General features: G+C 33.6%; 3 protein-coding genes across 3 annotated transcripts; 2 read left to right on the top strand and 1 right to left on the bottom strand.

The window, feature by feature from the left end:
• The first annotated feature begins 1,315 nt into the window (after positions 1 to 1,315).
• Positions 1,316 to 10,096, top strand: LOC119639170 (telomerase-binding protein EST1A). Its single transcript, XM_038036427.1, has 13 exons — positions 1,316 to 1,956; positions 2,098 to 2,294; positions 2,549 to 3,043; positions 3,723 to 3,833; positions 4,188 to 4,394; positions 4,825 to 4,886; positions 4,944 to 5,089; positions 7,405 to 7,522; positions 7,595 to 7,690; positions 7,750 to 8,450; positions 8,508 to 8,655; positions 9,649 to 9,785; positions 9,846 to 10,096. The coding sequence occupies exons 1-13, from the start codon at positions 1,518 to 1,520 to the stop codon at positions 9,980 to 9,982; spliced, it is 2,994 nt and encodes a 997-aa protein (XP_037892355.1). The 5' UTR covers positions 1,316 to 1,517; the 3' UTR covers positions 9,983 to 10,096.
• Positions 10,097 to 10,208: 112 nt separating this feature from the next.
• On the bottom strand, positions 10,209 to 15,277 carry LOC119639171 (nuclear hormone receptor HR96). The gene is made up of 5 exons (XM_038036428.1): positions 14,309 to 15,277; positions 13,232 to 14,238; positions 12,441 to 12,650; positions 11,221 to 11,433; positions 10,209 to 11,154 (listed from the first exon to the last, which is right to left on the bottom strand). Exons 1-5 carry the CDS (start codon positions 15,036 to 15,038, stop codon positions 10,954 to 10,956), a joined length of 2,361 nt encoding a protein of 786 aa, XP_037892356.1. The 5' UTR covers positions 15,039 to 15,277; the 3' UTR covers positions 10,209 to 10,953.
• Positions 15,278 to 15,483: 206 nt separating this feature from the next.
• On the top strand, positions 15,484 to 17,899 carry LOC119639172 (speckle targeted PIP5K1A-regulated poly(A) polymerase-like). Its single transcript, XM_038036429.1, has 3 exons — positions 15,484 to 15,591; positions 15,661 to 16,223; positions 16,287 to 17,899. Exons 2-3 carry the CDS (start codon positions 15,902 to 15,904, stop codon positions 17,897 to 17,899), a joined length of 1,935 nt encoding a protein of 644 aa, XP_037892357.1. The 5' UTR covers positions 15,484 to 15,591; positions 15,661 to 15,901.
• The last annotated feature ends 8,039 nt before the right edge of the window (positions 17,900 to 25,938 follow it).

Below are 25,938 nucleotides of genomic sequence, written 5' to 3'. Positions count from 1 at the left end.
GTATAAAAAGCTCCTAACGTCTTCATGTTGCTGGAGCATCCCACAATCAACATGGATAAAAGTAATACTTCCTTACAGACTGCACTTAGACTCTTCAAGACTTCTCCCATTCATGGTTTTGTTTTTTTAAACATTTTACATGCATACCAACATGTTGAGAATAAAAAAATAAATAAATAAATTGATAAAAACCGTGGTCCAACTAAATTGTTGCGTATAAATTGATAAAAACCGTGGTGCAACCAAATTGTTGCGTATAAATTAATAAAAACCGTGGTGCAACTAAATTGTTGCGTATAAATTGATAAAAACCGTGGTGCAACTAAATTGTTGTGATTAAATTGATAAAAACCGTGGTCCAACTAAATTGTTGCGTATAAAGTGAGTCCGTCCCAACACTTTTCCTTTCCCTTTTGTATGTAATGCAAACGGAATGTTGTAAGTGTACCTAAAACAGAATGCAGGTACATACATTCGTGCATGGAAACATATAGATGTATATATTTTTGAACACATCCATGAACAGGTTCAATTTTCTATCGAAACTTACAAAAAATATAATTTTGCCACAAATCTCCGATTCATTTTAATTAAATTCATTTTGAAACTTGAGGAGATTTGTTTACAATTTTTAATATTGTTCAAGTATTTGTATAAAAATTGCGTGCATGCGAGAGTAAGTGTATAAAAATTTGCCTTCAACTGAAAATGATTCTCAATAATTCCAAAGATGTGAAAATAAGAGTCCAATTTATTGACAATTTTTAATATTGCTCAAGTACTTGTGTAAAAATTGCGTGCATGCGAGAGTAAGCGTATAAAAATTTGCCTTCAACTGAAAATGATTCTAAATAATTCCAAAGATGTGAGAATAAGAGTCCAATTTATTAGCTAGAAAACTCTTTCACTTACGCTCTAAAGTAAAAAATTTAACATAATTCGAAGTTCGCTCATTTACTTCTCCGCTAAAGTAACAAAATTCGAAGTTCTCTCATTCACTTCTCCTGTTCACACTGTTCATTGAAAATATAATGCAAAATGTGGTCAGATTTTATTTTCACCATTTTTTGTTCATTTTAATTAAATTCATAAAACTTGTGTACTGAATACAAACATTCCGCTTCTTTTGCTGCGTTTCTTAAAGTAATATTTCTTGTTGGACGATAGCAGCCGATAATACTTAAAGCGATAACTGCGATAAGTACAAAGTTACTGAAAAATAAAAAGAAACTTTTGGTGGTGAGAAGATTTTTTGGCTGCTTGGCACCACTTGTGGTTTAAGTGGTTTATTGCTTCAGTAGGAAAAAGAAAAAATTGGCACCACTAGGATATTGCTGGCATTGTTATCGCAGTTTTTGTGTGTTCTCGAGAGTAGATTATTTTTTGTGAGTTTATTATCAAGTAGAAAATTTCGGAGATTTTGATTTTCATTAATAAATTTTTATTGTGTGTAATTTGTTAATTACCAAAAGAAAAAACCAAAACATAAATGCAGTTGCAAGCGTTTTGTTTAAAATATGTATCGAACGGAAACGCGAGAACAAAATGATATTTCGTTAATCATAGGGAATTTACCCAAACGGCTTCAGGACAAATTTATAGCAAGCGGAAACCAACAAGGCAATGAAACACACAATAGCAAAACGAAGGTGGCGGAAAATGTGTCCACACATGTTGAGGAGGTCAGTTCGTCACGAGATGCCACGGTGCCAAGAGACAGTTCGGGTGCTGATAAGGAAAGTGGGATTACCGCTATAAATTACTTTCTTTGCTTATCTGGGGATACGAAAGAGTCTTTAAACAGCGAGTCTGGGCCCGTTTTGGAAAACCGCGGGTTAACTTGCATGGAAAAGCATCGTCGCGCTGATGAGAAATATGAAAATTTGTTATCGATGCCTGGAGTAATACGTTTGAATACTGATGATTCAAAAACCTTAAGCGAGTCTCATAACACAGGTTCATTAGCATAAATATACATTTAATCTAAAATCTAGGGTCACATACGGCTTTATTTTATTAACGAAATTTAAAAAACTATTTTTCTAAAGTTTTGTTTAGCTTTATCAAAATTTCACCAGCTTTTGTTTGTTGTTACAGGGATTGATTTCTGCAATCATTATATGCATACATTACAATATCAAAAACATGATAGTAACGCATCGCCTGACAGGCAAACTGTACTAAGCGCACCCTCACCCTCATGGATTAATTCGTTAAGTGATGCATACAAAAAGCCAATTGCCGACTTGTATGAGAGTATGCTGAGAATGATAATGCATAATCAAATCCTTGAGGTAACCAATTTATATTTTCTTTGGTAACTTTTTGTCGACTGTACTGTGTCTACTAATATAAATTTAGACATGTATTCATAGAATAATATCTTAGAGAATCACGTCTTACGTTATTTCTTACTTTGGATGAAGATGTTCCAAGTAGCATCAATATAATATTTAGCAGGTTTAGCTCACCAAAGCACAGTTGATAAAAAGCCCAAAAGCGAGTTAATATATTTATGTGAAACTGATCAGACTATAAAATTTTTTAGAATTGGCAGAAATTCAAACATATTCGCACAGAATTGCAGAACACGTTTAGAAAACTTTTAATAGATCACATAAAATTTTGCTGCGAACATAAAGTGGATTCATTTTTCTGGAAAATATTGTTTTATAACGTACGTGGATATCTAAAACAAGAGGCGACCGCCCGCTCAAAAAAATACATGATATCCCTAATTGAAGACGGTTTAAAGTTTTATAAAGACTTGTATCAGCATTTGGCAAAGAAACACCTCGCCAGATTACAGGAGACGGATAATAGTCATGAAACTTCACATCGTTCACATTATAAGAACGTACTTATTGCAAAAGTCACTGCGCAAAAATTGCTCATATGTTTGGGAGATTTATGGCGTTATAAAATCAAGGAGCATCAAGGACAAGATTACTCTGAAGCAGCGAAATGTTATCAACAGGCTCAATCCTTAATACCATCTAATGGAATTCCTTACAATCAACTGGCTATTGTGTCGATATATTCCGTGAGTTATTTTTTATTTGACGTTATAGGTCACATATCGGTGTCGTGTAATAGGTATATCAGCAGCAAGGACATTATTGTCCGGGAAATTAGATTATCTATATGGCATTTTTCGTGTTTGAGCACACAAACATTTTTGACCGGACTGCAACGTCCAACAAGTGTCGACCCAAATGCGACATGGTACATAGACATAAAAAATATATACGATATATTTTTATCTGACATATGTTTTATACAATAATTTACACGTAATTGTAAATTGCAGGTAAAGAAAAGAGGCTATTCCAAAAAGTCTGTCCCTTCAAAATTAACTTAAAATGGCCAAACACGTAAAGTACGCAAAAACTGTTTCCTTTCCAAAACATCACAATGTGATCCCTCAGTACAGTGCACAACCGTACAGTGATGCCAAGAATGTAAATGGCACAAGTATTCACTAACGACTTATACCACGCTTTTTTTTAGGCTTTTAGTTAGTGATCTGTTTTTAAGTATATACACTCGTCTTCTATTTTTTTAAATCAGGATTGTTTGCATTTTACAAAACTCAAATATCCTATTACATGAACGCATGTGAGATAAAGAACATTTTTAGAGGATAGGACAGATACTTTGTTGTAAGCATGGATTACCAAATTGTTCTTATTGTTGCATGACTAAATTTCTTGTCTTTACAGAGAAAAAAATTAGATGCTATTTACTTCCATATGCGCAATCTTATGTCTATGAACGCTACGCAATCTGCCCGTGAAAGCCTTTTAATTTTATTCGATGAAATCCGCAAAAAGGTATGATATTTTATATTACAATTTTATAATTTTTTCGCAATAACTAAAGATCCTATCAAGTACCGATTGCTTAATTTTAAACTCATAAAAATTGAAATAGAAATGTGGAAGTTACAACCGCAAAAGTAAAGGCGATCCCTTGCCTATGTCAAAAAAAGGAAGCATTTTCTGAAAATATTTAATATATTACGACATATCTGAAATGTATTGGAAATACTAAACCGCGCTAAAGTTTTAATTAAAGGTTCTGTTCTGTTCTTATTGCATCACTTTCCTACCAGAATTAATGTTAACGATTATATATTATAGTTTGCGTTTATCCGTTGGGTTTCTTTTTACAACATACCTTTTTAGCACCATGAGAGCGAAATGAAAACATCTCCTATAAGGCAAAAATATCGTTGCAACGCTAAGTCGTCCAAATTTATGCGTAAGGAAGTGTGGATTTACCCAGATGGTATGCGGTGCTTACACCGCACAGATTGCACAGATTGCAATGGCAGCAACTATAAACTTGCTGTCAGCGAGGAAAAACGTCTTATGGAAATGGATCCAGAAGAGGTAAAAATTTTTTTCGTATATTTATATTTATTTTTCATCAGCTGCATTGATATGAAAAGCAATCCAGCCGAGAATGGGCGTGTTCGAATGTTAAATATGGTCAAATATCTGAAGTTTGAAAAAATTTTATAAATGTCGATGCGCTTTCGACTACAAAGTTAGTTTGTGTTTTTACTATGACTGTCCCCACGTCCAAGATTCCGGCCGGTTCATATATAGATATAGATAACACGCTATTTCCAAGCCAAATGCAACTTTTTTTATATCTACTACGCCATTTCATCAAGCAATATACATTGCAAAAGGCGGGTTATCAATTTATAAAAAAGGGCATTTTAGTAATAGTAAGATGTTTTGTGTCCTCTATTCGGCACATATTGCTTTTCGGTCAAATTTATTTTTATATCGACCTTTGTTTTAAATTTTCCAGCTCTTACGACTGATCGTGTCTTTGTATTTGTATGTCATTGGTAAACTCTTCACGGGCGTTGGGTAAGAGTTGTTCTTATATCGACACTACCTTTCACAAAGATATTTTAATTGTTACAGAATGGAGCAGATTCAAGAGAACCAGCGGAAGTTCATATTAGAACTAAGCGTTTTGTTAATGAATGAGAAAGCACAATTACCCCGCTCTCATTTTTTAAAAATAGTCGCATTAAATATTTTTGTTTTGGAAACTAATATGAAAAAAGGTTAGTGAAATTTACCTGTTCAATCTATACAACATAAAAGTTAAGCGAATTTCATAATTTTTACATTGGAAGTACGATGCTTTGTTTTATTTGAATGTTCCTCTATTTTTTTTTTCAAATTCGAAACGTAAGAAACCGACGTTATTTAAATTGCGCTACCCTGGATTTTACATAACTAGCAACAAGTCAATGTTATCACTCAAACTTTAGATAGTATCATTATTTTTTAATTTATTTCCAAATCGTTTCTACTACTCGAACATCAAGGATGTTATCGCTATTGACGTGTGCTACGAGGTCCTTTTTCACGCCCTTTACTGTAATAATACGTCATGCATACCGATTTGTTTTCAATAAGTTTTGATTTATTTGGTTGTTCAACACTTTGCGTTTTACGGTTGCGTTAGTAAATTCATCTGCTTTTACTTGCTCACATTTTTCGCTTTTCCGTACTGAATAGCTTCCTTAACTGCAATCAGATTCTTGCTAAAGCTAAAATTCTTAATTTCACATTCTTTGAAGTTTTCCAAGTTCTTAAAAAGAGAAAAATTACGTTCCCTTGCCTTAATCAGGCAATATTCTTTCTATTTTTCTATTTGCTTTCTACATTTTTATATTTTTTAACTTTTTTTCGCAATTGTTCACTTTGCACTTGTCAAGCGGCTTTGCTTTTACAAAAGCCGTTAGCTGGTTTTTTTCCTTTGCACGGTTTATAAAAAAACTACCATTTGTTGACAGTAGAGGGAGAACACAGTTGCTTTCAATAAATTCCTTAACAATCTCCCATTGGCTTATTCTTTAAAGTCACCAAATTTTACATGCTTATTCTCAGATTCTCAGGCAATTTTTATTGAAAAATGTAAACAAACGTATTTAAATATATTCTCAGATGGGGAGCCAATTCTGTTAAACCTAAAGAATTCTGCTAAATGAGAATAAGTGGTGGAAAACTACTTAAACAATTCTGTTACAGCTAAACCATTTTGCTAAATGAGAATAAGCGGAATGATGTTTCGAAAGAATTTCTTAGAGTGTTCAAAATCTTACTATTTGTAATAAATCAAGACTGCTGTATATTTTATTTGCATAAAACATTATTTACATATTTGTTTTTAAGAAGTTATATAAAAAACAGAGTAATTCATTTTTAATTCAAATTCGGTTGTCTTAGCGCGACCATCACGACTCACGGGTAAAGCAACTCTTAGATTGGCTTTCACACGGCTCACTTTCAAATCTCTGTTAGAGTGATAAAAATGATTATCTGAGTTCCTTTCACTTGCACATTTATTTATGTCTTTTTTATCTTTTTCCATTTTTCATAATTATCCATAGCATAAGAAAAGCAACGTTTTGAATGAAAATGAACAAAAAGAATACGAAATAATTCACAAGTTCATAGTGTGAGAATTATGCTGCTGTCTCTGCTAAAGTTTCAAAAACTGAAAATAGAAAGCTTAGAATAAAATCTCAAAACATAAAACATAACTGGAAGAAACGCACAATAAGTATCTGATGTTTGAGAAAAGGAGCCCGGCAGAAAATCGTTACATTCTATCAGCTAGGTTCTTCTACTGTGCTATTTTGGACATTAATTGACTTACCCTCATTTGCGGCGATATTTACCCGTACTTATGCTCGTAATTCTTGACTTGCAATATAGTATCGTTTCAAACAATATAATAATAGGGTCGGGATCATTGACTATAAATAAATAATTGCAAGATATCATATATTGAGACCTGTCTAGGTCAGTTACTGACTGATATGATACCTATGTGTTATACACGCGTTATAGGTAATTCTTCATTCAAACCGTATGCATAATAATAATACGGCACCAACACAAATTAGTCTGCCCTGCTATTGATTACAAAGAATAGCTTTTGTTACTTGAAAACCTGCTTTTTCAATTTAGATTTATGACCATAAATTAAGAATGAATGCGTTCAACTTCAACTGTTTATCAAAATTTTTTTCTTCAATGAATGCTCAAAGCGGAAGGAAACATCACGCAGATAGATATATTAGAAATATGCATTATAAATATTTAGAAATATACACATTTTACTATTTCCTTGATAAGTACTTTTGAGCGCTGCAAACAAGAGCACATGGATAATATTTTTCAAATCTTCAAGTGAACATAGTTTTCCAGCGATCACCGCAAGGTCGCTTTACTCTTGTACTTATTTCTATGCCCAGTAATGGATTAAAAGTTCTGTGTTAGCTCAATTTTAATGAAGTGACAACAAGTGATTATTGGTGTGTAACAATTCATTAAAATTTAACTAAAACCCATTAATACATTTCAGAAACGCAGCGTTACCATGCATTTAATTTTTGCAACCAAATATTCGGTGTGATTTTACGCAAAGCTAACGGCTTTCTAAGCGACTTAAAGGATAATAGTGGAAAGTACGACGATCAAAGGTAAACTTTCTCTTCCCGAAACTTCAAAGTTAAGCACGAAGTTATAATTTTATGCATGCGCATTTTATTTAGCTTCTTCGATTTGAACACGTTGCTACAATTTCTGAGAATCTATACGATTTGGCTTACGATAAATGTTAATATTTGGGAGCCTGTTAAAAGTAAAGAGTAAGGAAATGACAAATAATTTATAAAAATAATATATTAATGTTTTGAAACTAATGTAGTCAAATTACTTGCGATTGCTGGCCAGAATTAGAGCGACTGTTTAATCTTATTAAACAAGAAAATTTAAATTTGAGTTCAGAGGAAGATATCCTTTTAGAGGAGGATTTATTTTTGTCTGGATTTACACCGATATCCAATCTAATGGCTAAAACCACACATGACATGGTTTGTTCCGAAGAGAGTTTACAATATAAAAGCAGAATGTTGAAAATCTTGGATTTTGAACAAGTCTACGTTAAAAATAAAAGCCGTGTACAATTTTCGGAGGGACCGCATTTTGTTGCAGAAGACTTAAATTCAGACATCAAAAGGGTCTTAGATGACCTTCAAAGTACCAAAACGATTATTAGAACCAAACAAATTGGCCAGTTTGAAGGACCCTCCAAGGAAATATCTATAAATAATTTAAATGAAATTTCAAATCGCAAATCATTGAAATCAAGCGTGACCGACAATGCGCTGGACAATAAGATAAGTCATTTAACAAAATTAAAGAAGGAATTAGAAGCGCAATCTAATGCCAAACGTATGTACCATAATAAATTAAATGAAATTTTGAAGTTGGTGGACACAAAGGTATACATCGAAGTTCGGCCGAAATGTTTGTTGCCTGACACAAACTGTTTTATCGATTGCTTAAAGGATTTCGAGCGTATTCTTCAGGAATTCAAGTGCTACTCCTTAGTTATTCCGCTTACAGGTACGGCTAAGATTCTGCTTTAAACTTTGCGATTATAATCTGGACAAAAACTTCTAGTGATCAAAGAATTAGATGGCCTATCCAAAGGGGTAAAATTAAATCATACTGGGAACTGGCAAAAGCAGCGTATACACCATTATGATGACGTTTCTACTCGCGCCAAAAAGTCCTTGGAATTTATTAAATCATCAAAAAATTATATTAAGTAAGTTAAATTATCTAATAATTACTGCACTCGATTTAGAAATCCGTAACCTTAAGCCCCTTTGCCACTTAAAGTAATGCGCTGTTTAGAATAAATTTGTAGTAAGTGTTTCCCGCAAGGTAGGGAAAAAATGAGAACATTTTAGGTTTAAGTATTCTGCCGTTATATGCTATATCAAACAAAACGCATTTAGGGCAAAACTTTTGTATCTCTATTTCATAACATGTTACATACCTGGAGGCACTTACGAGCACTACTCCTTTATTTTTTGATAAAAGAAGCTAAAATTAAATTTGATCGAAACATTCTCTCTCCTTCTCTGTCTGTCGACAACAAAATACATACTTTCAGACCACGGTTTAAATATCGCGCTGTCAACGTGTATTTATATAGTCTTTGCTGTCTATCGCTATGGATCTTATAATATTTGACAAATATAACGTAGCTTCTGAATCTTAACACATGTTTGCATATGAGATAGTGTTAACATTTGGGAGCCTTAGTCCTTAGAGCGAATCATTTTTCGATTTTATTTAAATGTAAATGCGTTTGAACAGAAACCCGTTTGCATATTTTAACAGAAATCCATGCCTTTTAACAGAAATCCATGCGTTTTGATGGGAAACAGAAAACTAAGAACAGATGAATGATTGGTTGTTCTTCTTTATGACAAAGGTTTAACGCTTGATGTGGTTGCAAATGTTGAAGTCAACTCTATTCTCACCACATAGTATTTTTTTTTTTTAATTTCCCGCAGATATATTAGGGAAAAATTATAGGTTATAAACAACAATTAGAGAATATTTATGTTTATATACTTTTAGACCATATAATCTTTTTCGTCCTCTTTAAAAAAATGTAAAATAAACGTGTGGTTTACACAAGCGTTGTTGTTGCAAATAAACAGACGATCAAACTTAGTTTGGTTAAGTTAACGAATACATAATTTCATTCTGAATATTTATACACATACAAAATTTACAACCTTTTTAGATGTGCCACTACAAAAGGATCCATTATAAATCCATCGCTGTTCGCTTTAGTTGAGGAGGAAAATATATCCAATGATGACAAAATTTTAGCAACAGCCGTTGCTATGTCCAAAACGATGAGTTCCGAGACGAGTTCAGGTAACTTTATTTTAAAAGTTCTGCTTTTCAACTGTTTCAACTCATGTAAACTGTTCATAGACGGTAGATGCTTTATACAAACCGAATTGGTGCTGATTACAACCGATCGCAATTTACGTGTTAAAGCTTTGTCGCGAAATTTGGCTGTTAGCGAGTTACCAGAATTCTTGCAGTGGGCTCAGAATTGCAACTCTTAAAATATAGTAAAAATTTCCAATAATAAATAGACAAATTTACAAACTGTTGGTTTTCGTTAGGTACCAGGCAAAACTTAGGCAACACATATATATGTGTATTCTTCTAAAATATGTTTGGTGTTCACATTTATTTTGATGTAATATTCTATTAAAAAAGAAAATTTTGAATTTTTTACACAAATAACTTGATATTTCAATTGCATCAATGGTAATATGGTTATTATTTTCGAGATTTGATATTGTTTCAAGTTTCTAGAACAAAACGTCTCGGCTGAATAACGTAATGGTGGTTCGAGCAGTTTTTCATGACATTTTCCATTTTGTCTGCTTATCATTAGCTTAGTTCCTTTGAGGATCCCGCGTACGAAATTAAATCGCTGTTTGCATTGAAATTATTATATCAAGCATTTTTTTGGAGCTTGGTGAATGTAGTTGATTTCCTGCCCTGAAAATCATCGCATAATAATAAAGTTTTCCGTAAGCATTTCCTTGTTAGTGATAATAATTCGCTTTGATTGTGCAATTCCTGTGAATGGCGGACGGATGCTTTTTACGTTGCGTAGTGATGAGAAGCTAGCTTCTAATCTCTATGATAATGTTACGAGTATTGAAATATGTAAGAAATCTATCTTAATCGAATCCGTTTTGTTCAGCTGCCTAATTCTAATTCATTTCTCCATCCCAATTTTTAAACAAAATTTTCCATAACTTGTACAAAATCTAACAAACAACAAATAAAATTCCTCGATAATGCCATCACGGGTGCGAAAAATACTTGGCAGTGAATAAATGAAATTCGAACTAAAGTGTATAAAGCTGTCACATTTCCTTTAATTTTCATATTATTACTTTGCTTTCCAATTGAAATAAACTTTAACAATCTAGTGGGATTTGTATTTACAGTTGAGAAACACGTACATAAAATGAATTAAATTCACTTCACATAAAGTGTGAAAAGTTAGTCGATGACATCAATGATTTTTCAAATCGAATATTTCTCTCAGCAATGGTTCGATCAAAGAAGGATTCACGTTCAGGTATACGCCGATGATGAATTTATTTAGACGCACAACGTCTGAAATTTTCTCAATGAGTTTTATGAAGGCAGATTTAGCTTCACAGCCTGAATAAACTGATTCCAAATATCTTCGTAGCAGATAATAGTATGAATTCTATAACACGAGAAGATATAAATATATACGATTAATATTTTATATTTAAAATGTTAGCTTTCTTACCTGCTCCAATTTTATCACGTCCGAATGTATAACACGAGATCTTGTCGGTGTAAAAAGAAGAATAGCACACATTATCAATATAATGTTTTCATCCATACGCCATTTTTCATCAAATGTACTAATAAACTTCAAATGTTCTTCATAGACATTTCCCTTTGCTAGTTTTAGAACTTCAGCTCGTATATTCGACATATCCTCTTTGGTATGCGGAATCTATATTTACAAACATTTGCATAACCAAGTTATTGATTAACATTGTTAATAACTAAAAAAATGGGAAGATGTTAAAAAGCCGATCTTATCAAGAAGATGTTGAAAATTATAATTAATTAAATGTATTTAACAAGTGGATGAAATGGAGCGCAAAGGAGTTGTTCAATGCTCATGTAAATCAAACCTGATGAGAGGAGTTATTTTTAAACCATCGTGGAAGCATATTAGATTTATTAGTTTGTTTGCAATATAGGCAAAGCATCCGTTTAGAATATATATTCTTGGTTACTTAAAAATTCTCAGGCGATTTAATTTCGCCCAGCTCTCGCGTGAGCGTTTAAACGTGGCAGTTTTATTTCGAAAATGAGGAAGATCAACTTCGAACCACGCTGCTAATAGAAAAAAACTGCACTGCGTATATGATCCAACCATTAGGCATAATTATTTTTAAACTTAATTACATTTTATTTTAAAATACATTGCCCAAGTATATTCACGTGGGTTCGAATCTCCTCAAGTGCGGTAGAGTTTTTAATAAAAGCCGATAGCCTTAGATGCTAGTGTTTTTAAGAGTTTAGTCTTAGAATTTATTTCTCTGGCGAAATTAATAATAATAATAATATTCACGCAAATCTAGTAGTATTTAGCGTAAACATCAATAACGTGACTGTGATTGACAAACACCAACTCGGAGGAGGTAAACAGGAGAATACTATTTTTATAAAAAATGCTTCAACAAAATTATCCGGCAGAGATTGTATTTATATCGAAAATACGGGATAATTTAAATATAATAACACATCTAAACATATCAACATCGTCAGGCCACTCAAAGATAGTAAACAAATCAACGGGTGAATGAGTATTAAAGACGTAAGTGTTGGAATTGGATGGCTGACGAAGCCGGTATGTCGATTTGATCTTGTACATTAAATTCATGAACCGATTATTTAACATCTTCTGTAATACCTTGAGAGCGGCGATCATAAAAAGTGTACGTTACTAACCTTCCATGTGTTACGATCATCATCGTAGGTTAATACAGAACGCATTATCATCATTTCTGTACAGCCACCTTTTAGTAAAGCCACTTGATCTTCTTGGCACATATCACGGAAAGCTGCAATTTTTTTTGCCATTTTTATAAGGCGTTTTATGGCTACTGCAGTTAAGTTGATGACTTGCAGCAATTTGAAGTCTTGCTGACTTTCTTCAGGCTGAAATCAACAAGAAAAGAATGTAAATGTACTACAAACAAATGTGTAAAAACTAAAAAAAAGTCTTGGGTAAAAGTGTGGTCGCTTATTCAGTTGCAAAAAACTTCGGACTGACCGTTGAATTGAAATTTGTTATATTATGCAGATTATTTACAGAAGACCATTGTCTTTCTCAAGTCGTTTTCATTCAGCCCTTTTTCACAAATGAACTAATTCTGTATTTATATCATTCAAAGTCTGCTATCAATTTTCGAATATTACTATTAAAATATTCGTGCAGGACATCGAAATCAATATCTACAGTTTTTAAGAAATTCTGCAAATGCACTGCAATGCAGGGGTTATAATGAAACATGAAACATGTCACGCACTACATTATTCTGAGTGCGTACCTTTACTTCACAGTGCCAGAGTACGTGTCACAGAAAGAAAATAAAAACGTACAACAAAAAACCTTTTGCCAACAGCAGCTTCTTAGGAGTGATTTGTTTAAACAAAAATGTTTAAATGTTAATCTGACTTTCCGTCTTCGATTTTACTTTTATTCTTTTTAACCCAAATTCCATTCAACTTTAGCTTACCTTAATCCTATCATTGCTCATTAGCACAGTCAAGTCGTCATCAACCGGCAGATAAAGGGCCTCACTCGCCGTCTTCAACTCGCTCAATTTCATTATTTCAATTTCATTAAGATTATGCGACGTAGACGTTCCCCGGTGATTTTGCGATGGTTTAATGTCATGTTGGGTAGTTGAAACATTTTTATTTAACATTAAAGGCGAAATTATCACATTTTGCGAGTTGTTGCTATTGCTGGGAGGGGTAACGTTTTCTTCTTTTTTCGTATTATCTTTTGATGGTAAATCGTTAAAAGCTTGATATTCAATTCGTATTACTTCAGTGAGTACCGATTCTAATGAGTTAAGATTATCCGTAAAGTTAAAGATAGAATCGTCGGAAAGTGAATTTTGTGCAAAAGTTTTAATGTCAAAGTATTCGTTTGCAAATTCGGCAGCTGCAATGTCCACTTCAGAAGCCATAGTTGAGTCACCACACATTACACGACTTACACGCTGATTTGAGTGCGAGGCTACGGAATTATGGCATTTCAAAGCAGGTAAGGAATCCGAAGTAAATGGCAATGGTAACGTGTTATCAAAATTATTCTGCTCTACATGGACGTCTTTTAAAATTATCGGGTCATCTATATATGTTTCCCTTACATATTTATTATTATCAGCAGCGAGTGTAGTAGAATTAGCAGTTTTGGCTACTACACTTTCATGATCTATCTGAAACTGTAACAATTTTTGTTGATGTGGACTTGTTAATGTGTCACCTCCTTTCAGTAAGCGGTTTAACAGACTCAAAGCCTCAGCAGGGGAATTCATGAATTTATCCATTATATGTGCAGCATTTGCTGGCGAATCCATGAGATTTCGTACAAACTGTAATACATTTTCAGGTGAACTGATAACTTTCGATATAATGTCCAAAACGTCCTTGGGCGAGCTCATAGACTTTGTAAATACTGCAAGGGGGCTTAGTGGAGAGTTCATGATTTTACTGATGATTTTTAGAGCATCGCCTTAAATATAGATGAGAACAAATGTGTTCATGTTAGAGAATAAATGCCGGTCCATTATTTTTAATTTTACCTGGATAATTAATCAGATGTGATATTAATCTTAAGGCATCAACTTGGGAATCAATAATTATTTCTAGGGTTGAGAGAGCTTCTGTTGGCGTTCTCATTAACTTATTTATGGCTTGTGATGTTTGCTCCGGGTCACACAAAATGAAATCTACAATCTCTTTGCTTGTCATATATTCCGGGTTTAAATTTTTGGCTAGCACCGCAGAACACAATTGTGGAGATGTACTTGGGCTTAACGTTCTCAATCCATCGCAGGAGCCACTACTTTGTTGTGAGTAAGAATCGCAACCATTACTATTAATAGTTATGGTCTCTTCATGCAACTCGTTCTCACTGGGTTTATTTAATTTACTGCTTTTGTCATTTTTAAGTTTATTCATAACACGATTACTTTCTACTTTACGCCTCTTAACTAATTTGTCTTCCTCAGACATGATGTTCTCACTTTTCATACCAATATTTAGGCACTTCTTCAAACGACATTTCTGACAAAATCTCCTGGTTATCACCGTAACCTCACAGTTTTGATTGAATAGGCAGTTGAATTGCTTTTTAGACAAAGCATTCCGCCTGAAAAAGGCCTTGCAACTTTCACAGGTTATAGCATTAAAATTGTATCCGAGGGCTTTGTCACCACACACAGCACAAGTTTTTAGAGATGACATATCCTTTCGCATAAGTGTTAATATTTTTTCATTCCACGAAGTAAATAATTTAATTATTTTTACCATCTATTCACAATTTTATTACGTTGATTAATTTATCTGACGTTTATCAGAGCTTTTAGTGCGGCCACCATAGCTTTTTTAGTTATCTTTCATCTCAGTTTGAATAGCGTTTAAAAGCGCTATTGTTCTTAACGCGAATTTGGTGCCATATGAGAGTAATTAAATGAGCAAGCCTGAATTCTAAGCCTTGCGTTGTAAACGTGAACGTCTTGGAGTAAATGTTTTTGTTTTTTGAATGTGGCCAATATGTCCAACGGAATATTTATCCGCTTTTGGGTTTGCCTACTACTGAGTATTATTTCTGATCATTTTTACTTACGAGTCCTCTATTTTCACACCGATAAAACAAAGAAAACAAGGAAAAGTAGTTGGTGGTAGTAGTGGTTATTAATTCCATTGCTCAACTTTTACACGTTTTCTTCAAGTTTTTCAATTATATCGTTAGATAGTCAAACAAACGCAAATAACACCAATTATGTGAAAAGAAAAAGAAGAAGACGACTATTATTTATGAATATACATTTTACATCCTTATTTTAATATGTGTGAACAAGAAGTAAGTTTAAGAACATTCCGATATGATCCGATAAATGTATAAAATAAATTCTTTGTTTTCTTTACTTAGTAGTTCTTGTTGATTGTGCGTGTTAATGTCAAGCCAAACGAAGTTAATTCTAAAAACACATTGTTGTTGCCGACACTGACGCATATTCCAAAGGCGATAAGCAGGACGCTGAAATAAAACGTCAGAAGAATGTGTTAATTTTATCAATATAGGAAGAAAACACAAGTTTAGGGACGAACGGTAGTTCACCTGACTTACGATCGTTAAACTGCGGTTTTTCTTTTTTGGTTTGTTTGCCAATATGAATAGTTTAAAGGGTTCCGACGTTCGAGAATTGCACCGGCCTAAGCATAATAAGAAATTAAATCGTTACAAAGCGACTTTAAAATTTCTTAATACTCCGGAAAAGTTAGAAGAACGCAGCAGGATTCACGAAAGTCTCAAGAATTGTAAACCAGGAGAGGAATTGCAGAGTATTTTCAAAATATTGTCGATAGATCACGAATGCTTGGAACTAATTTTCGTCCGGATACGAAACTGCTTAGCAAAAGAGTTAAAAACATTAACAGATCAATTGAAAATTTTTGCTTTTGGTTCCATAGCCACTAATTTGGCACTGAGAGGTTAGTATTTATAGTTAACTTTGATACATCTCTAGATAAGGAATAACTAAAATTCAAATGCAGATTGTGATATTGACGTCTATATAGATGTTTCATCTGTGCAGTTGCAAAGTACTGAGAGCCGACGCAGCCAGCAAAAGTGCGATCCCCTTAATCGCAAAATCTTCAATCGTGTATATAGAGTTTTAATTAACAGCAAACATTTCTTGGATGTTCTTGCGATCCGTAGTGCCAGGGTGCCTATTGTCAAATGCAAACATAAAGACACGGGTTTCAGCGTTGATATTAACCTAAGTTGCCCTAGTAGCGTAGACAGCACTCGCTTTCTGCAGGCTTTAGTTCGTACTGACGTTCGTATACACTTCCTGCTGTTATTTTTGAAAATATGGGCTAAACATATGCAAATTGTGAAATACGGTAATATGAGCAGCTATTGTCTAATCATATTGGCGATATTCTATTTGCAACAGCCTCTAGAGAATTACAACAATCTGGCAATTTTATTGCCAATAAAGAAATTGCAAGCAAATTGCAACGAGCATCTCGTGCAAGGTGTAAATTATGCTTTTGATATGGAAAGTAATGAAAACAAACCTTGCCTACCCCCCTCCATAACCACCTTTGAATTAATCAAAGGTTTTTTTGGTTTTTATAAAAGTTGTGACTTATCTTCTGTTGTATTGTCACCTTATTTGGGCAGCGCAATTCCCCGTAACGATTTCGTCAATGACAGCATTAACTTCTTCGAGTATCAGAATCAGTTGCTTACTACGAGTCAATATTTTAATAAAGATCCTGAACAACTTCGAATTGATACTCGTCTTTGCGTTCAAGATCCATTCTGTCTTACTCAGAATGTGGCAAAATCTATAAACGGGACTAATACAGAATATTTTGAATATTGCCTGGCTAATGTTTTTAGTGTTTGTCAGAACAACGATAACATGATAGAATTGTACGAGAAACTCATCTTCGATTTACACGATCCGTTTGAAATCTTACCAATGAAAGTAAACGAAACCAAACATGTTGAGCTAAGCGAAGAAGACTTGAATGGCAAATCGGAAAAACCACAACAGCTTGATAACGAGAAGCAACAGCATGTTAGCTTTGTATTCACCCCCAGTCGCAACGATATTAAAGCTATAATTGCGCATAAAGACTATTCACAGAGTTTGGACGATAATCTGCAAATCTTTAAATATTGGTCCAAGTGTTATACCAAAGCAGTTGAAATTATACTTTCGCAATTGTATCGTTTAGAACTCAACGAAAATTCAACGCAGCAAGAAGAAAACCGATCACCGATCAAGGACAGTGGCAAATGCGAAGACATAAAATCATGGTTCATTTCGGGTTCGATTGACTTATGGACTAGCCGTTATCATCAGAAAACACACGATCGAACATTCATGGAATATCATATGGATCAAACTGAACGTTTATACAAAGCCCGTGCTCAAAATCCATTATACTCTGTGGATATCAAAGCTTTGCTAACTCTTACGGTAGCAATGAAATATCAAAGCATTGAATTAAGGCTTCATTTACCGAACGATTCATCAGAACTTATTTTAAACAAAAAACATCCGCTCAAACGTTTCTTTAACATGTTGAAATGCACAATTGCAAATTTTAGCCTTAAAGAAGCTTTACAATCGTCATTAATTTCCTAACCAAACTTTTTATTTTATTGATGAAGGAAGAAACACATTGGCTCTTCATTTTCTACCGCCAAAAATAGCATCTCAAAAATGCTCAAAAACATATATATGTCGTCAAATGTCTAAAATTTGAAAATAACTATTTGTGTTTTGTCGTTTTACTTTTAACATTATCTTTCTAATTTTACATCTACAATTCTACATCATGTATGATATATAATAATATTAGGGATATCACAATGTAATTATGTTTATTTTGAACAGAATAAACCAAGTGTATGCGCAGAAATATGCAAGCAATTTATTTATAGCTGTAAGAAAATTCGATCGGCTGTTTTCATCTTATTTTCTCTTCCTCTGTCTTCGCCTGGGCTCGTGGAAAGGTTCAAAGCGGTTGTCAATATTAATTTGTTAAACGAGAATTGCAAAAACGCCCACGAGTTCTAGTTCAAATCTGTAATAATTGAAATGAATTGCTTCTGCATGTCGTCCATTCGTTCTCATAGTCCTTCTTGAAACGTTTATCAGTCTTTTCCTACTAAGGTTATAGTGTATGTTCATAATATAATTTGAGCATGAAAGTTATTTTTTATTGCGAAATGTATTATTAATTCCTTTAAAAGTGAGCAGAGAGAGATTTTCGTTCGTGTCTCAAGATGCATTACATTGTTAAAACTAGTGCTAGTAACACCTTATTCCTCGCGTTATACGGGGGCTAAAGCCCCGTTATGGGAATCGTAACCACTAACAATGCTGGAGTCTCAAAGCGAACAGCGAACACCCAAGAAATGACGTTCACTAGATATAAATAAATATATATATAAATTTGAGAAAATCAAACGTTTATTTTTTTGGTATAGGTTGCTTGTTCTTCTTCTAATAACATGGCTGAGAGTCGTATTAAGGAGTTTACTATGAAATAGATCGAGCCTAGTGCTTTGGAAAGTTTGATCAACTTTGCGTACAGTGGACAGGTGCGCATCGATAATCAAAATGTCCAAAGTTTGATGGTCGGCGCTTCGTTTCTTTAGTTGCTTAAGGTCCGTAACGCTTGCGCCGACTTTCTCATTTCACGTTGCCATCCTCACAACGTTTTGGGGATAAGAATGTTTGGGAATACGACGAGCTGTACAAGTCGCCGAAAAGTATATCGATCAAAATTTTACAAAAGTTTCGCAATCGGACGGATTTCTAGCACTAGATTTCGATGAACTAATTGATCTAATTAAACGTGACGAACTTAATGTAATCTCTGTAGAGGTTATATTTGAAGCCTGTATAAAATGGGTAGTGTATGGGAAAGAAAAACGGGCGTTCATGTTCCCACAAGTGGTGGCCCAAGTGCGTTGATCTTTGTTATCACCTCAATTTTTGGCAGATCGAGTGGCCCGGGAAGAACTTATAAGATCTTGGCATCAGTGTCGAGATTTATTGGATGAGGCTAAAGATTTCCACTTAATGCCAAAGAGAAGGGGACTCTTGCAGAGTTTTCGGTAGATAATATCATTATCCCATAGAATAGTCTCGAATTAACAAATGCTCCTATGATAATTTAGCAAAATTAAACTGGAAGAGCTAAGGTACTAAAAATAAGTTTGTTATATTATATTATGTTGTTTTTAAAGAGGTTCAACTGAAGGAGTTCTTTCATGGTTAAAATCAATTTAATTGGAAGAGTTTGAAAAAATTTATTTTTAATTAAATTGTAAGTGTGAATTTTCTATAATTTAATATAATAATGTAGATAAAAGTATATTTAATTATAAAATAGTTTTCTAATTTTCTAATTTTAATTGAAACAAAGTTCTTCTAATTCAGTTTTTCTTTTCATTTTTTATAATTTTATACAAAAATTTAATTAAAAGCGATCTACATACATAACAATTTTTAAAATTAATATTACTTTATTGTAATAAACTTTTTTAAAATTTCAATTATTTAAATCAAATGATTTCAGATGTCTCTTAATCATTTTTTTCTTAATTCCTTCAATTAAATTATTTTAATTCAATAAATTATAGTTTTTAAATTTTAATTCAATTAATTACAATTTTGGAAAATTAAACTACATTTAATTTTGTAATTGTTTTCTTCATTAAAATACCGTTATCATAATTTTTCAGTGGTTACAATTTCTGAAAATCTATCCGATTTGACTTACGATTAACTATTTGAGAGAACATCGGCAAAGTATAAAAATCTTGATCGAGACGCAAGTATGGTCAATAACGCAAAGTATAAATCAATTCTCATCAACAATTCCTCGCTCCATTAAGCAATAGCAGCTAGCAGTTGTTAAATGACTTTCGCATCGGTTTTATGCAGCAGAAAGCTCCGGAGATCCCACAAAGTATATATAATCTTGATCCGCATAAAATTCTGAATCGATTTAAGTATGAATGTCTGTTGTCAACAGACTCCTGGCCGCAAAAATGAATCTTCAATTTTGGTAGAACCAGTAAAAGCTCTTGCACGCTGGTTGGTATTGAAAATGGGTCAAATCGCCCAAATTGAGAATACCTCGGTTTTTCAAAATGGCCCAAAAAATTGATTTTTTAAGCATTACTCATAGACCACGGCAGATAAGTCTACAAAAAGTTGAACGTATATTCTATCCATGAGCTATAGTACCTGTATAGTACGAAAATGGGAAGAATTGACCACTCCTACTCAATATTGTGATGTATCGAAATTTAAGCTCTTTTTCAATAACCTTATTACGCACAAAAGCAAGCTTAGACTACCTTATAAAGTATACGAATTATTGGCCACTTGCAAGTTCTCAATGTATTTAAGCATCGCCGTCTGTTCGTCAAATTGACGCAAACTTTTCAATCGCCCACACGCCACACGCCACAAGAAACACTGTGAATGCCTTTGCTCTCTCTTATTTTTGCTAATTGCCCCCAACATACAACATTAACACCGTATAAATTTCCACTTTTATTCTGAAAATATAAAAAATTAGCCGCGCTCAACCAACATCATAGAGTGCGAAAATTTAGTTCTATTCCTTTTTTTTGGGATAATGATGATGGGTATAAAAAATTCGGTCATGACAAAATATAATTTTCTTACTTGTCCGCTTCTAAACGACATCAAAAGATTACTCGTCTCTTCCGCATACGGTTGAAATAATGTTAGCAGAAGTGCAGCGATTTGAATAAAATATTTTGCACCTCATATTGTAAAGTGTCGTCTCCAGAAGCGTCATTAAAAGAATCGAAGAAGTAAGTGAGAGATAAGAAAGCACGATTTCTTAAAATTAAAAAATGAAAGACTATTTTATCAGAAACTTATTTATATTCACCATTGAAGACTTAAGGCTTAAACTTTTTATATTCCATTCAGGGTTCGAACTGTTCGTCCTTGGATCAATGCACCAAATTTCATCAAAATATCTCAAATATTGCGGGCTAGAGTTTATATACAAAAAAATAAGACGGACAGACGGATAGACACGCTTAACTCAAATCAGAAAGTGATTTTGAACTGCTCGGTGTAATAAAAGATGAATCTATCTCAAGTCCAAGTGCAACTGAATACACCCTTTCATCGCAACTAGTGAAGGGCATAAGAAGGGAAGAGTTTGGTTAATATCAATATTAATGTCAACATTAATAGCAATTTGCCAAAACGTATCAGTTGATATTAGAAAAGAACCGTTACTGGTACTGCTTAAGAAACGTTAGCAGGAGGGAGCATGAGTGTGATTTCTACATTGACGAGACTAAATAAAAAAAGAACAGCTTCTCTAACATGTGATGAACTTTGTGTTAAGATCTTCGATGCATTTCAATTTTCACAACGACATCGTCGTTTTACCTAAATGCGTTTTCCTGGAGCATCCTTTTGGAATTTACAAAGAGGTAATGTTAGCTGCATGCTCGGTCTGGACAATAGGTCTGAGAGGATCGCACAAATTGAACTTCATTTAATTTAGCGTTTTGTAACCATCGAGTTGTATTTTGTTTTTTTCGTTCCATTGCGAATAAACGCAGATCAGTTTGGGATAGAAGCGTCATTAAAATCATTATGAGTACTTGGTCGAGAAGAGATGAATTTTTGACAAACGTCATTCTTCAAAATAATGTGAATTTTTTTTGCTGACGATTTTCCGGAATTATTGGCCGATATGTTACTATCCCGGTCTCGTAGATCTTTGCAGATAAAATATTCTTGGAAAATCGTACTGATTGTTTCTATACCGCCTTACAATTTTGATTTTTTCTAAAGCGACAGAATGAAGCCCTTCATCCCTTTTATGCGGTGCATTTTTCAGTTATTTTTGCATGACTTTCCACAATTTTCAGGGATTTCATTCCTTGCGAAATCATTGATCTGTTAATAATTTATTGAGCAAAATCCCCGTGAGCTTCAGTACTTATATCCCTTTGAAAACATTGTAAACACGTCTGAATATAGCGAGTAGAGTGTTCTGGCGGTCAGTACTCTCAATGAACGCGTGAGCGCAATAAGCGCAAGATTTGTCTGTCTTCCAATTATTATCTGCATTTTTTCGAGTATAATAAACGTGGTTCGGCAATAGTTGGCTTAAGGCGATGTATAGGAACTTTGTCGAAATGAGTGCCACAAGTTGAGCGGTGTCAAGATGAGAGAGACGAAAGAAAGATGAATATAGGCCCCTCGTAAAATAGCAAGTAGTAGCCTTAATATAAAAGGAGTTAATTCTAAATTTCGAAACCGAAAGGCATATGATGATAAAAAAACTTGTGAAATTAAGAAAGAAAGCTAACTTAGCAAATTCGAATCGAAACAATGCATGCAAATGCATACGAATAGCAGAACGCATGCATACATAAACAAACTTACTGATAATTATTAGAACATGATATATTAAGGATTTTTAGGTAACCCAAGGCCTGAAGTGCCACTATTAAAATTAAGGAAGTTTAATCTTCTTATCAAGCCTCTCAATATTATTCATCTATTTTCTTTATAAATTACTAATAATTAAGGGACTGTAAGGCCAAAGAACTAGAACTAGAACTAGATTGACGAGACCCAGTTTTTGTACAGTTAAACTCTGCATCAAATTACTCTCGTGGACTCTCTCGATATAAAGTGTGAAAGCTAGTCCGCCTTCCATACAAAGGCTTACGTATAGGAGGTTCATAAAATTAATCTACCCGATCCATATTCTTCATTTGAATTTAGTATCGACGCAACCGAATGAAATGGCTTTATGACTTTTGGGATGATAGATATGTGACTTTATAGGAAGAATGACAAAATAAGTTAATCAGAAATTCAGATTATTCTTAAGCCAAGCTTTCTACATAGTGTACGCTTCCAATTCATGTCTAACATTTATAATGCGTCTCGGTTTATTTTCAAAAGGGTCGACGCAGGTAACTAGTTAACGACAGGTCTAATTATTTGAATCCAAGTAATTATTGTAATGTTCCGTATTTAATATATATGTTTGCGTAACTTCAGCATTAATTTAAAAATATTTGCTTAAAGAATTATTTTTAATTTGTTATTTACAAATTCGTGTTAACACTTAAGAGTTTGTATAAACACAGCATGTGTAAACTGTTAACAGTTTTTCTTGGTTTTAAGTAAGGTAGTGTTGTACTCTTCACACATTGTTTCCGTTTATAAAGAGAAAATTAAGAGTTTTTGATGGGTAAAAGCTTTATATCGATTCTCTTAAAATAAACTGAGAACAAATTCTCTTTACTTCATCGGTGAGACTTATTTTGAGGGAGATTTAGGAACTTAAAAACTTAAAAAACGATATCAAATAAAGGATATGGAGATAGTTGATTGCTTGCTTTCCTTTGCAAAGGAATGATTGCTGGCCGGTCGTTCATTCCTGCGGTGTAGCGTGCTCCGTTTCCTAAAACCAGCAAAAAAACAAAAAAAAAAAAAACTAAAAGCGTCCACTTTGCAGTTTACAGTTTAGAAACATAATACAACTTTCGGCACTAAAGTATTCGTTTCCTGTCATTTTATCCACGGTAATCCAAAGGAGTGAAGATAATGAAAACGAAAGCAGAAATGCAGCAACAGTGTCCCTAAGAATACTGTAAAAACATAAAAAAAAAAAAAACAAACTAAACCAAAATTAAAAAAACCAATAGCAATTTTTTAAGCCGTATAGTTCGAAAGGAAGACAAAGAAGCGATTTAAATGCGCTAATTTGCACAAAAGAATCCAGTCTTACGATATGAGTGAAAGTGTGATCATATAAATTTAATAGGAGTTATAAGTGAGTTACAAGTTCTACCCAATTCAACACAAACGCAGAAAGATTTGCTAACTAAAAGAGCAAAATGACAGTGCATGGATATATGAAGGTTCAAGTGATACAATGAAACCGTACAAATTTTAAGCCATGCTTTGGATTGCGCGCTTTAAGCGATTTACTTTTAAAGTGGTTTCTCTCCAAATGTGAATTAACAAGGAACGGAACTTGAGAAGAAATGTGCACTCTTTGGAAATTTTTCAGTGAATTCAGTTCGCAAACATTTCCTCACCATTGCGGAGTGACTGATTAGAAAAGATCTTTCAGAATGTCGTTACATTAACATGTACTTTCCGCTACTTACCCCTGAAATTGTATGAATGTTTGCATCTATTTGCAAGTTAATAATAATTGAAACACAAATCAGCAAACTCATAGTTGCGTAAATTCGAGATTATTGCATAATAAAATTGATCGAAATTAGTGAAAGAAACACACAAATACAATTGTGCTCATGTAACATATAATATGCATGTATGTATATATGCATTTCTCAGTGTGTTTTTCAAATACGTTTAAAAATTTATGCTCCCATATATTGATATTTGCAACTAGGGATTCCCTGACGTCATCTTTATTATTAAGTGCAATGTTTTTTAAACTTTTTGCTATATGTGCATAGAAGAGATGGCTATGAGAATAAAATGTCAAACAATAATATCAATAACATGTAATTGTGGTGGCTGCTGGAATTTTGAGGCTTTGGAGAAATTTTTACCACTCAACATGTTCCAGAATGATTGGGACGTGAAACAGATGTGATTGTGATAAAATGTTATATGTGATGCAGTTTGAATTATAGCGGCATAACATGATTAATGTGTGCTAGTTCGAGAAATTTCTGGCATTTGTCTAAAAAAATTGGAGCCTTTTCTCTCTTCTATAATCTCTCTTTCGTCATCGTCTGTTTTCGCTTGTTCTCGGGGATTGCAAACAGGATTAAGGATATATATCAAACGACAATAACAAACAGGTCTACTGAAAAGCGCTTTGGGAATTTCGATGTAACTTGGACCTATATATAAGTTTGTTCAATTAGAAGTTAGATTGCCGCTTTTGTAGCTTCAGCAAAGACGCAATTTTTCGAAATATGTCGTAGACCTTTACTCTTTTAAGCAAGGTCTCTCTGTCCGTTCTTCTCTTCGTCTTTCCATCTTTCCGTCTCTCCGTACCTCTATCTTTCCATCTTTCGTTCTGCTGCAGCAATGCTTAAAGTAATCGCAATTTTGCTGTGCAATTTTTAAGGGCCTGAATTCGACAGTAGATAAGGTGGAAAATTGAGACTTACTCAGAAAAAGGAAACCAAGGGTTATTTAAAACTTCTGAAGTAGCTGAGCACGACTGGTATTTAAATTTGAAACAAGTTAACGGTTTTCATGCAAATTAAATGCAAAATCAGTAAGCCGGATATATATTCACACTGGATACTCAAAGCATTAAGACCACCATTTCATCGCTGTTGGTCGTACATATATACTACTAAATAGTGAATGACATTTATTCGAATTTTTAAAGAATCTCTTCTCATGTAGCCTCAGTTTTGTAGCATAACGATTGCTTTTAAGTATACGAAGGTCCAAGTTTTTAAATTAACATTTTGCGATCATAAGGCGGTTTGACGCCAATCCCAGACAATGGACAAATGAATGTGAACTCCAAACGACGATTCTTATTAGGTTTCAGTTGTGAATTTGTGATCGTTACAGACGAAAAAAGGACGCCGATAGGTTTAATTGGTAGGTCATAGGATGTACGATAAGCTAATGCAGTTAGTAGG

The sequence above is a fragment of the Glossina fuscipes genome, unplaced genomic scaffold (assembly GCF_014805625.2).
Source record: "Glossina fuscipes isolate IAEA_lab_2018 unplaced genomic scaffold, Yale_Gfus_2 112, whole genome shotgun sequence".
NCBI classification, from domain to species: Eukaryota; Metazoa; Arthropoda; class Insecta; order Diptera; family Glossinidae; genus Glossina; species Glossina fuscipes.
The sequence above is the reverse complement of the archived record's forward strand: the minus strand, read 5'-3'. Positions and strand labels throughout refer to the sequence as shown.